Source organism: Gambusia affinis, linkage group LG02, assembly GCF_019740435.1.
Source record: "Gambusia affinis linkage group LG02, SWU_Gaff_1.0, whole genome shotgun sequence".
Lineage (NCBI taxonomy): Eukaryota > Metazoa > Chordata > Actinopteri > Cyprinodontiformes > Poeciliidae > Gambusia > Gambusia affinis.
In genome coordinates, this window is record NC_057869.1 from 31,960,739 (window position 1) to 31,977,246 (window position 16,508).

The 16,508-nt window shown below is 40.4% G+C and overlaps 1 protein-coding gene across 4 annotated transcripts in view; it reads right to left on the reverse strand.

Moving 5' to 3' along the window:
• ccdc102a (coiled-coil domain containing 102A) overlaps positions 1–16,508 on the reverse strand; it is a 48,432-nt gene that overhangs the window by 10,254 nt on the left and 21,670 nt on the right. For all 4 annotated transcript variants that reach the window (XM_044142813.1, XM_044142802.1, XM_044142784.1 and 1 more), the window contains 7 exons: positions 14,424–14,858; positions 13,956–14,342; positions 10,200–10,438; positions 9,100–9,208; positions 5,640–5,756; positions 4,724–4,933; positions 704–874 (listed from right to left, as the gene is read on the reverse strand). In XM_044142813.1, coding sequence (XP_043998748.1) covers positions 704–874; positions 4,724–4,933; positions 5,640–5,756; positions 9,100–9,208; positions 10,200–10,438; positions 13,956–14,342; positions 14,424–14,777 — 1,587 coding nt within the window. In that variant the 5' untranslated portion in view covers positions 14,778–14,858. The remainder of the gene's footprint in view (positions 1–703; positions 875–4,723; positions 4,934–5,639; positions 5,757–9,099; positions 9,209–10,199; positions 10,439–13,955; positions 14,343–14,423; positions 14,859–16,508) is intronic.

Below are 16,508 nucleotides of genomic sequence, written 5' to 3' on the forward strand. Positions count from 1 at the left end.
GCCACTAAATAAACATGATGTTTTCGACTAACGTTAGTCCCAGGCATCGATAAATCATTACACATAAAGTTAACATCAAAACCTGGACTTACGGATGAATTATATGGCCGAGATAACGAATATAAGTTTGCTAAAAAACAGTGGGACTTACCGTGACAAAACTTAGCTGCAGCAACCGCCGTATTGTTGACAGTTTGGCGCTTCTTTCAAACACGTCGTCACTCGTCAGTGTCCAATGCGCATGTGCGTTCAACGAGAGCTGCCGAATGATGCAGAGTTTTCTGCTGGTTATGCAGATGCGTTTTGCTCACTCATAACTCCAAGTTCGGGTTACTTGCTGCTGATGAGTTTGATTACTTGCCTCAGTAGAAAGTTGTCTTTGCTAAGTTCAAGTTAGTATAGTCAACAGAGTAAGCTGGAATGAGTTAAGGTCACTTTTCTTTTTGAGTAAGATATACTATTACATTTTACAGTGCAGTAAAACATCCAAGGGAGTGAATATTTTTATAGACAATGAATCTGCCAGATTGAGATGCATCACACTCTAACATACCAAGCTATTTGTGCTGCTGTTGCATCAGTTTTGAAAAAGTTATTTAAAGTAACAGATCTTCTACTTATTTAATAAACAAAGTCTAGGAAATGTTACGGTACTAATGTTTGACACCCAGGCCCTAAAAGATGAACATATATGTGTTCGTACCTCGTCTTCAGCCTGGCCCAGTTCTTTCTTCAGCTCCTCCACCCTCAGACGAAGCTTCTTGACCTCGGCGTCGTGGCTCTCCACCCTCCGGTTGGCATGGGCCAGTTCCGCAGTGCGCTCCTGGAACTGCTTCTTGAGCTTTGCATGAACATGACGAAGATCGGCCAACTCCTGCAAACGTAGCACACAGCAATGAGATCATGACACCTCTGCTTATCTGCTCAACCGTCTGAGGTCTGAAAAACACACGCAACTTAGGTTCCAGGTTAAGTTACAGAAAAAATAGGAAATTGAACTTGACCAATTCCATTGTCTTCATTGTAATTAAACAATTAAATACCAGGTTTTAGCATTTATTTGACGCTAATGTAGTACTTGTACTTGTTTTATTTTTGCTCTTTTGGGGGGGTTAAATGTGAACATTTTTATTTTCACACACAAAACTACCCTAAAGTCCCAAAAAAACAACAACAAAAAAACTAGAGTTACACTTACACCTTAATTTCTATATTTGCATATGAAAAGAAGTATTATAATATGAACATCTTTATCTTGAAATTAAAGATTTTCAATTTCAAGATAAACCCATTTAGGCTAGGCAGCAGAACCCATTTAATCCTAGCCAGTTTGTAACAATAATGTTTGACTTTTGTGGACATTAATAGCAATAATAAAGAAGAATAAAACTGTCAAAAAAAATCTAAGTATTAGGCAAAATTATTAAAATGCAACATTGTTCTATCCTTTCAAGCTTGCAAAAACAGCCCACATGGTTACATTAAAATATCCATCAACAATAAATTCAGCAGAATATTAAAACCACATCCAGGGAATCAGAAGGTGTGTGTGTAGGTGATTCTTCTGTTTCTGTTGAAACAAGAAGGATTTTTCATTTTCAGCTCGCCTGCAGTCAAACTCTGCTCGTGAGAATAAGACGCAGAGAAAGTCAAACTTTTCCTTTCAGTGTGTTTACAGCACAGAGATACAGTTGGAGCTTTCTCATTGACATTTCTCTGCAGGGCAACAAACATCATCCAGCCTCTGCTGCCAACAGACACATTAATGGGTCTCAGCGGAAGTATTAGAAAGTATACATTTGGTCTTTCAGGATGGAACTGTGGGAAGATGTGGTCATGGTCAGGTTGAAGCCACACCCACCTATAGATCTGCACTGATATTGACAATGGAAAATCTGTGTTTGAAGATAATGGACTCATTAATTATGCAGTATCTTTAACTGCACTTTCATGCTTGATGTTGTTGATTTATTTTGGCACTTCACTCCTTCGCACCTAATGGCTCCCCCTACAGAGCTTCCAAGAAGCTTCTGTCAACTTGCTCTGCATCAGTGGGAACTAGAAGACAGATGAGAGCTGCAGCATCGGCCACACTAATTGACATTACCAGTGAAAAGGGAGAAAACTCTGTGATATTAATCTGAATTTTATTGCACAGGAATAATCTCATGATTAAAATTCCAGAAACATAAAGCATGCATGGTGCAGCTGCTGAGCTGAGGAATATTCGCACAACAGCCCACTAAAAACCCTCAAGCCTCTAGTTTTTGCGACAGAGCTGTTCCTTACTCTTGGTTGCACCAGCTCCAGTCTCACAGTGAGTTCTCCACCTTTCCTTGTTCTCCTCCGTCCTCAGGTTCACCCTCATAAGTTTAAATCGATCTGAATAAACCACAGAATCTGCTGTCAACTCAGTGTGTCATTCAGCCACACTGAGTACTCCCAAAGTAGGGGGATCAGAGCTATAGGTTTAAATCATCATTTTGATTTGCTCTCCAAGATGATGGAGGGCAAATAATCTTGTAATAATATTGTTTATGTCTTTAATCCAAGTCAACTCACCAATGTGCCACATGCACATCCAAACACAAAGAAAGGTTTGACATTAAGATGAAAGGTCTTGTTTATCCAAAACAGTTTGTGTGGTCGAGGAATGATGTGCACACTGAAAAAAATAACTCTTTGGATGAACATTAAAAAATCATGGAAATGTTTTCCACCTGATTACTTTGCTTAATTTCAGCACCATGGAATTCTGTTACTCCTATTTAAAGCAAATGTGTTAGGTCAACTTAATTTATTAATAGTTGGACCCAATGTAATTTAAAAGAGCCAGCCCAACTAATTTGCAATGCCTTGGACCAAATAATTTACTTTACTAAGATTAATGCAAATTTAGTTGAAACCAACTTTTTTTTTTCCATTTTTCTCTCCGAAGAGTTTTTGTAGTGCTAGTGGCATGTATTTTTTTGAGACAGTAGGCAGACAGGGCGAGGACATGCGGTAAAGGTTGCTGGGACCGGGAGTCGAACCAGTGACATCCACGTCAAGAACTAGAGCCTCCAAACATGGGGCGTGCTAAGCCCCTGTGCCAACACAGCACGCCCGAGAAACCAACTTATGTTACAGTGATACCTTCACACTACTTATTAAGTTGATCCAAGTCATGAAAATGAAGTTAGCTCAACAAACATGCTTCAAGCTGAAAGAAAGCTATTTAATTGTGTGGAAATCCTTTCCATGATTTAATTACGTTAATTCAAAGACGTTTTTTTTAAGTTACATTACATTAAGTGTTTTAAGACAGGACTGGGTGAAAGGGTAGAAAAAACACTCAGCAATTAGAAAAGGTATTTGTTACAGTGCAGTTCTTAAATGCCAATAGTTCCCTGCAGAGAAAAACAAATATCTATAGTTTAATGTGTAACTAAAACCGCTTTGAAGTTTTCCCAGGCACAAAACAGTTATGTTGTGTGATCTTCCATAATCTCTCATGATCCCCTGATCTCGCTAGACCCTCTTCGGAGGGAAATGAATCTGACTAACTTGAATCATGTTATCTCAATATGATTAAATTTCATAAACATTAAGTTGTTGAATTTCTTGTTTATCCAACATGATTTTATCACGTTTTCGTTTGAAGCATAAAATTATTTAGTTGAGAGTACATGATATTCTTTTGTTAATGTGATAACCCCCTAAGTTCATTTTTTTCAGTGCAGAAGAACTGAGGAAAGGTAAGAACATCCAGAGAAAGAAATGAACAATAATAATAATAACATCCCTACAATAACATAAAATCAAACAGCCACAGATCCTGAAAGTTATTTTTTACCTGAAATGTTGCTAAATATAGCAAGAAAGTTGGCAGTAGTGGGTGACTATTCTTAACTGTAAACATGCAGACATGACCTGTTGGTGTCGGTCTGTCAATCAAACCTCTCTTACAGCAGAGCAGAAGAGGACAGCGGTTGATTTTTCAACCTTTGTTGAGGTAGATATGATGGGCTTCACATGTAAGTGTCAACCGAACATCTTTTCCGAACATTTTTTCTTTACAAGCAAAGAAAAAACATGAAGTTTCAGTGGTGGGAGTTGGATGACAATGAAATCTTTGTAACTGTATTGATGTCTGCCCCTCCTTCAGGGAGACCTAACAGCTTGTTTTCTAAAACAGAAAATTTAGCCGCTGCTGCACAACAATCTGAACTGGAAGATTCACAATGTAGTTTTTTGGACACATTTGCACAAATGTGAATAGCTGCAGATACCATAATAACTCAACCACTATGTATGATCACAGTTTGGAAATGGCAATGCTTATTTCAACAAAGAGCTGGGCAGCACACACCATGTCTTCCATTTCTTACTATAGGCTATACTAAAGTAGTGTCACTGGCTCCTCCAGCCCGTCAGAGAAGGAACAGCAACAAATCAAATTCAGTTACCAACCCATGTCATTTTAACTTTAAGTCAGTGAATATATGACAACCTGGACCTGTAATGCCTCGGAGCCACCACCAGAGGGAGTGGCAAAGCTGAAGCCTACTTGTTTGTTTTGGGTGTTGAGTCTGTGCACAGCTAGTCTGACCATTGTCTTCTAGCATATACCAAGCAAAGCAGCAGAAAACTAATCACAAATTTACTAATTTACATTTTTTATTTTACTACTGTAAATTCTGTGGAAACAATTTTTGATTGCTTACAGATTTGCGGTACCCACCTTGTTTCTCTCAAACAACTCGCTCTGGATGGCCTTCAAGTCTGTGTCAAGTGCTGAGGCAGCCTGCCGACGTTTCTTGGCCAGCTGCTCCTCCAGGTCTTCCACCTGAGCCCGCAGCTTTTTGTTGTCCCTTTCCAGGGCCAGTTTCTCCGTCTCCAAGCGCTCCCTGCGGCCCCACTCTGCAGCGTTCTCCACCTGCAGTCTCTCCATCTGATGGAGACATACGTCAGTATTAGTCCTGATACCACACATCCAGAACATGGCAGATACTCAGCTGAAAAATGCAGAACAAAGGATAGAAATGCAGGGGACTAAAGCTGAAGCCAGATGAGGAAGTCATTAGACACAGGTTTGAGTGAAACACTGGAGACTTCTGACACCTAAGTAGTCAGCCTAACTGGCTTCAATATGGTCTTTGGTTATTCTCAAACAAACAACAAACAAACAAAATTGGCTGACTGCTAACTGTGAGCTGAACAGTATGGCTATGCCTGTCACAATAAACAATAAATCAATTAATCACATGATGGAATAAAATGAGCTTGATAAGAAAATGAGGGTGATAATATTGCTTGCTTGTTTTCAATGTATCTCTCTTCCTACAAAAGAAATTGAATGTCAAAAAGTTTCATTCAGGTGCCTTGAGTCACTGACAGTTCATTTTCATTGAGGTGTTTAAATACAAAAGGCCAATGCAAAGTAATGCGTACTAAGAGTTTGTTTAATCGTAAAAGATTATGTCCATTAAATCTAACTGAAAAGCCAGCACTTTAATAAAATGCTGCAAACATTTGTGTATTACAGTACACAGTAGTAAGTTTATACTTTTTCCCCACAAAAGTCTTAACTGGCAGTATGGCCTGTCTGAGCCAAATGATAAGGACGCACACCTGTCCTTGTGGTCCTGCTACCTTACCTCAGCTCGAAGCTCAGCCAGTTTCTTATCCATATTGGTCCGTGCTCCCAGTTCATCTTCCAAGTCTTCAGAGATACGGCCTAGTTCATCCTGATGCATTTCCTTCAGGAGATTCAGCTAAATGGTGTCGAAAGAAACAAGAATAGTATTAAAAAAAACCCAGATCTTTCAGGAGTTGCATTTCATTTTTATAATTTTGGAAAAACAAAAGCTATTAAAGAAAGCAGAATCCTTTCCAATGCTAAATGTGTCCTTGTAAAACCAGTCCCAAGGTTTTCACTCGGCTTCTTACCAGTGTTGGTGTGTGTTACCTCTGGTTCATGTTCTGTGGTCAACTCTTGCTAAGCACAGTAGACACACAGGAGAGGATAACCATCACATTATCCTCTCCAAGCCTTGCCTTTCTCCTCTTCTGCTCAGATCTGACAGAAGCCATCTTGAAGAACTGATTGGTGCAACAGTGTGTACACAAGTCTGCTTAATAAAATTAATCATCCAGCTGCAGTTGACCTAGAACGCTGCAGCTGATGTTCTCACTAAAACCAGGAAGATAGAGCACATTTTTAGAATACATTTAGATTATAAATCGTTTTACAGCTTGGCACTTCCCCTAAGTATAGAAACCTATAGGTACGAGAACCAAACATGGAAAAGCAGCATTCAGTTTCTATGCACCACAAATCTGGAAAAACGTTCAGAAACTTGTAAAACAGCTGAAACACTGAGTTTCTTTAAATCAAGACTAAAACCCACCTGTTCAGAATTGCTTTTGAACAATAATAAATGAAACACTAACCAACATTTTGATGGGTAATGATGGCACTTGGCAAAATAGTGTTTCAATTGTTGATTTTTGTGTTTTTATGATGTAAAGCACTTTGACCTGCCTTGTTGCTGAAATGTGCTATATAAATGAATTTGATTTGACTGATTTATCTTTGAAGCTGCTACTTGAATCTTGTCTACTTTTTAATTTGTACCTGTTTTTCTGTAAATTATAAATGTTTATTTGACCTCCTTTTCCTATGTCTACAGCGCCTCCTGCTGAATTTTTTTTGTTATATTTCCTTGTACAAGTAACAATGTAAATGACAACTTGTGTCCACATCACACCTCCTCACCTGCCACATTCCCTTTCTGCTCAACTCCCAGGAGCCCTTGTTGCCAGATGTTTGCAGCTGGATCTGTCCAGACCAAGTTAAGGCTCCACACAATAAATATATTTAGCCAATCATAGAACAGGTTGTCAAAAAACACTGAAAACCCAGATAGGACATCACAGTACCACTAAACTGAATCTTTGCTAACAAGATGCTAGCAAAATTCAGCAAAATTTCAGCAAAATTCAGTTTTAATTATTCACCCTGTTCTTGTTTTAGTCATCCTTCATATCAAGTTTAAACAGTATCCTCTATATCAAACAGCCAAGTTAGCTTTTGGCCCAACTGATTGCAGAGCAGATGAATGAAATCTTTCCTTTTTATGTTTGGTTGCCTCCAACCATCATCAGTTTGAATTTAAACAAACTTCACACAGGACAGTGCTGCTGAGATTATCAGCAAATGTTTGTTTAGAAGCTCCAGATATTCACAACAGCTTCAGGACGTTCTCCCTTACTTCTTCGCTTTGTCATATTCAAATTCAAAAATCCTTTATTGATTTCAAAAGGACATTACATTTGGTTATAACTCATAATAATTCAAATTCTTCAAAGAATTATAAGACACTGATGGCTGTCAGCAGGAAAGATCTCCTGTAGCGTTCTGTATTAGAGGGAATCTGAAGAAGCCTCTGACTGAAGACATTCTGTTTTCCCAAGACAGTTTCATGAAGAGGATGGTCAGGGATGTCCATAATTTTTTAAAAGTAAAATCCTTCATCATGTCCAGAGGTTCCACAGTCGTCTCCAGAGTAGAACCCAAACAGAACCAGCCTTCTTTTTCAGGCTTTTGAGCATTTTCAGGTCCCTAGTTCTGAGGCTGCTGCTCCAACAGATGATGAAAGATGAGATGATGCTCTCAACCACAGACTTAAAGAAGATCTGCAGCATCTTGCTGCAAAATGTGAAGGATCTTAGTTTCCTCAAGAAGCCCAGTCTGCTCTGTCCCTACTTATAGATGCTTCACTGTTGCATCTCCAGTCCAGTTTGTTGTCCACAAAAACACCAGAGAAAAGCAGAGCAGAATCTGAACCAGAACTAGAATGCCTGAGAAGTCTGGAAGGTTGATACAACAACAGCAGATCTTTAATATATTGTGGTGCTAAGCTGTTAAAAATTTATAAACTATCCCTCTTAAACGCTTATCCCTAGTGGGGTTGCGAGAGTTGCTGGTGCCTATCTCCAGTGGTCAATGGATAAGAGGCGGGGAAGACCCTGGACAGGTCGCCAGTCCATCTTGGGATTTATAAACTAACAACTGTATTTTTTAAAGTCTATTCTCTGAGCTACAGGGAGCAGCTGGAAGGACTTTAGAACTGGGTGATGTGCTCCATCTTCCTGATTTTAGTCAGAGCGCCAGCAGGAGCATTCTGGATCAGCTGTAACTGGAGGATTTTTTTAGGCAGACCTGTGAAGACAACGTTGCAGTAATCGATGCGAACAAAGACATATGCATTGATTAGTTTTTCAGGATCGTGCTGAAACATTAGTCCTCTAATCCTGGAAATGTTCTTCATGTGAAGACTTTGTCGGCCTTCTATCACTTTATTTGGGTCTGAAGGTTCAGGTCAGGGTCCATCACTACTCCCAAGTTTCAGGCCTGACTGCTAGTTTGTGGTTGTGATAATTGAAGCTGTGCGTTGACTCTAGGTCGTTATTCTTTAGGCTCAAATATAATGACTTCAGTTTTGTTTGTGTTCAGTTATAGCACATTCACACATTAATTTGCTCTAAGCATCTGTTCAGTGCTTCGATGGGTTCAGAGTCACCTGGTCACTTCATGATGTAGAGCTGTGCATCAACTGAGTAGTTATGGCAGCTAATCTTATTTTAGATTATAACCTGAGCTAGCCATAGCATATAGATATCAAATAAGAGAACCTTGGGCTAGCTCACAGTGTCAAATGCTGCACTGAAGACTGACAGGACCATCACTGTAGTTCTTCCACAGTCTGTATTTATGTGGATGTCATGACCACTTTGTTGAGAGCAATCTCAGTACTCTTGTGAGCCCACCAGGCTTATAAAATACTGAGGGAAACTCTGCAGCAACTTCCATCTGGTTTCAGACCTGATGTGTAGTTTCACAAACACTGACCAGAGGAGCAGATTTGGGTGATTTGACAAACTTTTGTCTATTTTGTTCGTGATAACAGAAAAACATTTGCGCTGACTGAAAATGTAAATCATCCTGTTACAAAGTTAAGCATCACAGTTTAAAGGAATCACTGTAATAGTGTGTGACTGTCATCGGAAAACTAGATCCAGTCCATGAACTAGAGCCTCTGCCAACAGTCTCACCTGTTTGAGTGCTTCCTGTTTGCTTTTACTAAGGTCCTCGTATTTCAGTTTCCACTGGCTGAGTTCAGTCTCCAGTCTCTCGATGCTCCTACTCAGGGCCAGCTTGTCTCTGGGGAAAACAGAAACAAACATTAGCAACACAACATGAAGGGTTACTGGCTGAGTAAAATGGCAACTGCTATTTTTAAAATATGTCCTTCCACATAAAAGAGTCAGTATAGCGCATCTAACATTAGCCGGATTTTGCAATATTCAGACAAATGCTTATTTGAAACTACCTTTTTAATGGTTTTGTTTGACAAAGTTTCAGAAACTAAGAATAAATCAATAAATAGGTGTACATTATTGTACAATAGGGTGTATGCAAAAATTAAATCTCAATGGCTGATTTTAGAACCGGTCTAACCTTACTCAACTAAAATCAGATATGACTGGGTTTCTTCTTCTTTTACTACAGTCATATTCAATAAATAAAAAACACATAATGAAGAGTTCCATTTCTGAGATTAAAAGTACCTTTTAAAAATAACAACCTTTAGGCAGGTATTAAACATACATTTCATTAAGTCCAGATTTCCGATTTTAAAAAGTTTTTTGTTTTTATTGGTATGATGTTATATTCTAACTTTAAATGTCACATTTTCATTGGCTGTTAGCAGAACATCATGGTTAAGAGAAATAAAGCTGTTAAAACATCAGTGTAATTAATCTAGATAAACTATACTTAGAGATGAGTTATTGAAATAAATTAACTTTTCAATAATATTCTTATTTATTGAATGAGCCTGTATTTTGTGTCATTTTTAGTATTCAATGAAAAAGTCAATCATTTTAAATCACAGTTTTAGTCACTATGACAGTTAAGCTTTTGTATCATTTTCACTGATAATGATAAGAAACTTAAGATAAATTTTCTAAGTGACAAGAAAAACAGCATTTTCCATTTGTCACCACCAAACTGAAGATAATCACCATAATAACAACGAAGAAAACAACAGCAGTTAGCTCCCCATAATGTCAGAGATATCAAATCGAACTTATAACCTGCGATCCAGTGACCCACAGTGACCCATTCCCCAGTAAGGCTTGCTCCCTCTTACTCTCTCTCTTTCAGCAAGACTTTCTGCGACTCGTCGAGTCTGAGCTGCAGGGCGTTGAGCTTGCTGGAATCTTCCTCCACTGAGCTCATGTCCTCCCACAGCTGCCTGCTCCGTTCCTGCCGGCTCAGACATGATGACGAGCGGGAGCCGGCTGCGCTGACACCCCGACTGCTCCAGCTGTCCTGAGCGTCAGAACCTGGTCCTCCACAATGCAAGACTGACTCCAGCAGCTCCAAGTCCTTACAGAGGGAGAGAAATTCACTCCAGGCTAAATGTGAGCTCTGAGCACAAACACTCAGGATTATCTAGCGCTGGGAAACAAAGTCACATATTACGTTAAATAACAGCACTCATGAGGAAAGAGCAACTCAACTCAGCACTCTTCAAAAACACATGTGTAATATGCCACATTAGAACAGGTGCTGGTTCTATAAGATAAAGTTGATCCAATAAATAAGATGGATGTTCTTGTTAGTTGATAAATGTGGCCTTCTTCTTTACAGGTAAAGAAGAAGGCCAAACTTGACCACATTTATCTACTAGGTTAGAGGCTCATCCAAGCTTGGTAAAGTATGATAGACTAATAGAGAGTGACAAATTTTTAGTAATCACAACATTAATACAAATATTAGGTCAAACTCTATAGGAAGACAAGTGAAACATCGTGGGGTCTTAGCTTAGACCTCACTGACCATTCCACATCATGTCCATCTCCCAGGTAACCAGCTGGTAGCTACAGCAACACACAGCTATCTTCTCAACTGCCGGAAAAGATGGCAGTTGATATTAGAAATTTTCATGTTATGGACCATACTATCAGAAACATAGCAAACCAGGAGGAAGAAAGGCCTTAGAAATGATCATAATGAGACAAATTTAAAATGAGAATGGCCAAAACAATGGCTACAAAGATAAATTATTGGAAACCTGAACAGCAGCAGGAAGAATTTAGTTTTCAAAGAAAACTCAACCCAATTCAAATTTTAGTTATTTGTCAGATGGTCGTGGTGATTTCTTGGATTATGTTGGAATGAAACAAACTGCTATGAACAGATTAGACCAATCTAAGCTATAGAAATCTGAATTGAACCTGTTTATTCCCCTGTAAATTGTATTGTGACTATTTTTGTTTAATTGGTGGTGTATAGATAACTGAATAGAAATGAATAGACTGGTCACCCTGAGGCTAGTAGTCCTCCACAGAGCTGATTTGGCTTCCAGTACAGACCTTGGAGCCTTTGCTTCATCTCTTCCTCAAATCTCTTTTTGACTTTTTTTTCAGGTAAACAATTCTGGAATCAATATTATGTCTGTATAAATTATAAAGGCAATCTTCCCACCTCTCTGCTAAGTTCACTTCTACATAATTACATTAGCTTAGCTACACACACTTAAACAGAAAGTTGTTGTTCTACATTGAAGGCACCAGAGGGCCCTAGAGTGAGCAAAACTGTGTTGAACCACACGTGGAAGCACTCTGAGGGAACAATGAAGGGAGGCAGGAAATGAAGCTGAACTGTTTCTGAGCAGCCACACACACGCCCACACACACGCACACGCAATCACAGTGGACTGGAAACCCACATGTGAACTCATCTTTTCACTGCTACAACAATCTGATGGTCATCATGCACAACCATGTTAAAGTCACTGATTTAAACTCAGAAACTTTTAATATGAAGAAGACTGTGAGGACACAATAAAGCTTATTTTACACTGACTTCCGTTAATTTTTTATTCATTTCTATGACCTAGCCCTAAACCCAACCTTTACTGGTAGATGGATAACCCTAACCTAAACTCAATTAACACTAGGGCTGAACAGATTGCAGTTTTCTGCCCGATCGCCAATTGCCAATTTTTAAAAAGCCTGACCTGCCGATTCTGATTTTTGCCGAGACCAATTTTTTTTGTCTGAAATGTTGCTAAATATAGCAAGAAAGTTGCAGAGTTGGCAACAGTGGACTGACTATAGCTAATTGTGAACGTGCAGGACATGACCTGGTGGGCTGGTCTGTCAATCAAAGTAGAGGATAGTGGTTGATTTTTAGGCCTTCGCTGACGTAGATAAGATCGGGGGATAAGATTGATGTTATATTCAAGTATCAGTAGATCACCAATCTCTCACAATTAAAGAAATTGGCGCCGATAAATCAATGCACCTCTAAATTGCACCTTTGTCCTAAATGTAACCCTTAACCCAAAAACAATACTTCTTTTTGCAGGGCCTCGCCTTTGAGCCCCAGAAGGAGCAGTCGGTCTCCACAACATAGTATTTGTTAGGAAACTTGTCCTTATAATGCATCAAATACAAGGCCACAGACACACACAAGTTTCATGATGTAGATATTACCAGGTGTCATGGTATAGTTCAGGGGTCCCCAAACTCGGTCCTGGAGGGCCGGCATCCTGCATGTTTTAGTTCTCTCCTTGGTTTAACGCACCTGAATCAGATGATGGCTCGTTAGAAGGCCTAAGAAGAACATTGACATGCTGAAAAGGTTGTTGGTGCCACCAGGGAGAGAACTAAAACGTGCTGGATACCGGCCCTCGAGGACCGAGTTTGGTGACCCCTGGTATAGTTCAACTTATTTCCTGTTATAAACTGAACTGGTGGGAGTACAAAAATATTGAATAGGATGGGTCCTCGGTTTGAACCTTGGGGTACCTCACATGTGACTTCTGTACACTTCAGTGAGAAGTTACCTACCACACACTCTGAATCAACCAGAAAGTGATAGCAGGATGGAGTGGGAAATGGAGAGACACCAGAGGTAACTTCTCTGCCGTGGTTTGTTAGGATTACTTTACAGTACGGTCTAACTCTAAGCTGAGGTCATGGTTCTGGATCCAGCAGCTGAAGTGAGTTTCTTCTGTAGTGGTTCTGGGCTCTACCTTGGAGAACAGCTGAGAAGCTCTTTCATCCAGGGAAGCTGCTGCAAGTTCACATCAAAAATAATCAGCTAAGGTACTTTAGGTACCTATTCAAATGTTTCTCCAGATGCCTCCTTTTGGCAGCTTTCCCAGGGGACTTCAGAGGAGATCTAGTGGTAAATCCAGAACTCACAGAATGCACTGCAGAACTCTTTAGGCCTGGGAGCACCCTGTACTCTCATTTTCCCTTCAAGATCTGTTAAATCCACGAACAAAGTTCAAATAAGCAGAGAGAGAGGTAGGTAGGTAGGTAGGTAGGTAGGTAGGTAGGTAGGTAGGTAGGTAGGTAGGTAGGTAGGTAGGTAGGGATGGATGGATGGATGGAAGGGTGGGTGGCTGGATGGATGGACGGTCCAATTCTGTTTACCATACCACATTATGTTTATTTGCACTGCACTTTAAAAGCAAGACATGGTTGACCAAAGTGTTGTACAACAGGTAAAACACAAGACAGTTGGAACCTTCAACTAGGTACTGAAATAAAATCAGTCTGTGCCCTCTGTTGGTGAGCTAAGGAATCCACCAGCCAACTGAAGCTAGGAGTATTGACAAACAACATCATTCAAAAAGTCTAGGAAAGGAAAATAAACAAACAGAAGTAAATTATATATTAATAAAAATAAGAAATACATTACAGACCAAAAATTTGGACACACCTTGTAGTTGAATTCAATTACAAAAGTTTGGACACACCTTGTAACTGAATTTAATTACCAGGTGTGTCCAAACTTTTGGTCACACAGTAAATGCCACACAGTTGTGTCCAAACTTTTGGTCTGTACTGTATATTAAGTTCGTCGCACTGGGAACAAGGCCTCTCACCTTCTGTTGGCCCATCTTCTCTCTGTCCAAATCCACATCCCTCACCGGTTCTGCTTCAGGAGACCCTGGTGGTCCCTCCTCAAACTTGCAGTCTGTTATGACCTTAGAGGACGAGAGAGACGGTGCCGGGGAGGAGGGGGTAGCAGATGAGGAGGAGGAGGAGGAAGCACTGTGATGGGGAGGTGACAAAGGTAAGGAAGATGTGCCGGTAGCCGGGTCAGCAGTGGGGTCACCCCGGAAATGCAGTGTCTCCTGGCGCAGCGCCTCGTTTTCGGTGGCGAGCTCCTGCCGCTCCCGCCGGACACCGGTCAGCTCCTTGGTGAGGGTGTCCAGTCGCTGCCTCAGCTGCCGGATCTCATCCCGAGCTCTGTTCCGTTCTGCACGGACCTGACAAACAGGAACAGCACCACTTAACTAACGGCATTCTGGATAATCATACCTGCAGTAGGGTCAATAATCTCTTCCCACCTTACTCCACTTCTCTCTCCAGTTGGCTGTGCAGTCGGACCACCACCTCATGGTCTTTTCCATCTGGGCTGCCCTGGCTCGAGCTTCCTCCAGCTCCCTGAGTCTCAACTCCTCCCTGGTCTCCCAGTCACCTCCAGCTCCTTCACCCAGAGGGCCTAGACCCAGACCTCCAAGTCCAGGCGACAGCAACAGAGGGGGACTGGAACTAGGAGTTCCCCCAGTAGGGCTGGGCGTGTGGGCCAGGCTGTCTGGGGACCGGATTCCCCGGTCCGACCCCAGACCAATGCTGCAGAGAAGGCCGCCTCCGGCTGACTTCCCTCCTTCAGACAAGTGGGGGCTGGGACTGTGGTTCATTATGGCAAAGTGAACGACCAGGATAAATAGAGTGAAGAAACAGGGCGGAGATTCAGGAGAGCATATCTGGTCTGCAAAAACCTGGAGATACAGAAACAGGATACATAATAGCTTGCCATGGAAAAACAGTTTTCCTGTAACAGTAAGTTGTTTTTCTGTCATTGGCACATTTAGCAGCATAAAAATTAGCACACCATGTCTCGGTGTGCTAATTTTTATTTTAATTTTTTTAAATAACCCGAACCCTAAATAACCCTAAAAGATGGGATTATAGTTGATGCATTTCACAGCCGACAAAGCCGGGAGCATGGATCAATCACACCATTGGTGCCTCTAGATGTTCCCTCGCACGCTGCAGCAGCTTGATCTCTGAAGTTTATCTCAGCGCAGATCGTGTGCGCCTTCTTTCACTCAAACTGGACACGAGCTGACTGGTATGGGTTTTTACATCAAAGCCTACAGGCCCGGCCCACGGCATAAGCAAACCAGCAGCTACGGGCCCTAGGACTGCTGGGGGCGGGGGCCCTAAGTGGAAAAAGACACCATTTCATTATAAAGTTGCAATTCTCTTTTACACAATATATATTTGATAATGTAGAATTATTCTTTATATGGGCAAATAGAAAAAAGGGGAAAAAAAGCTCTTGGGGGCCCCCTGGTGGCCACAGTAGGTCACATTCACTAGTAATATGAGCAAGTTATACTTCAGGGACAGAAAAAACAAAGACAAAGAATAGATAAAAACAAGACAAACGTACGTTTACATGTCTCTCGGTAATGTAATGTTTATCAAAAAGATTTGCAGAACTGCTAACAAGAAAAATAAATCAGCATAATGGCAGTGCTTGAACGATCCAGTTCAACAGCCAAACAGTTATGCTAGCATCTTTACGTTTGTGTGAAATTGAGCTTTAATTTTAAATGAGTTGATTCTCGTGATTAGCTCTATATGTTTCTGAGTTTTTTTTGTTGCTTCAAAACAGCATGTTTGATCATGTTTGATAGCAATAATTAAAACTTCTCAATGTTTGACATTGCTTGGCAAAATGTTTTTACATCAGGCTACATGGTTACTGCATTAATATATGAATGAGCTTCTCTAAGCAGTAGTTGGCGATATATTTTGCTGTCGAGTATGATAATTCATGCGGCTAAAACAGATTATTTTTTACATCAACTTATAAGTTATAAAACTTTTCCGGTTAAAGTCATTTGAAGGCTCATAATCAGCCCAGTATTGTTCACATTCTCAGCTGGGAAAGACTCACCTGGAATAAATAATATTTTTAGCTATTGGAATTACACCTGAGACAAATTAATTTAATCAAAGTGTGTCATAAAACTTTGATTCATGACAAAGTTTCATGACTTAGTGCTGATTGAAGTTTTCCGGCCAATTGTCGATTACAGATCTTTGAAAAGCCTTACCTGCTGATTTTGATTTTGGCCAATACCAATTTTTTCATCTGAAATGTTGCTAAATATAGCAAGAAAGCTGCTGAGTTGGCAACAGTAGTGTGAATATGGTTAACTGTAAACTTGCAGACATGATCTGGTGGGCTGCTCTTTCAGTCAAACTTCTCCCACTGTAGAGCGGAAGAGGACAGTGGCTGATTTTTTAAAACTTTTGCTGATGTAGATTAGCTCACCTTCACATGTATCGGCCGGTCACTAATCTATCAGTGCAACATAAATGTTTCACTGACGTCAAAAGTCTGATTTTAGCATAAT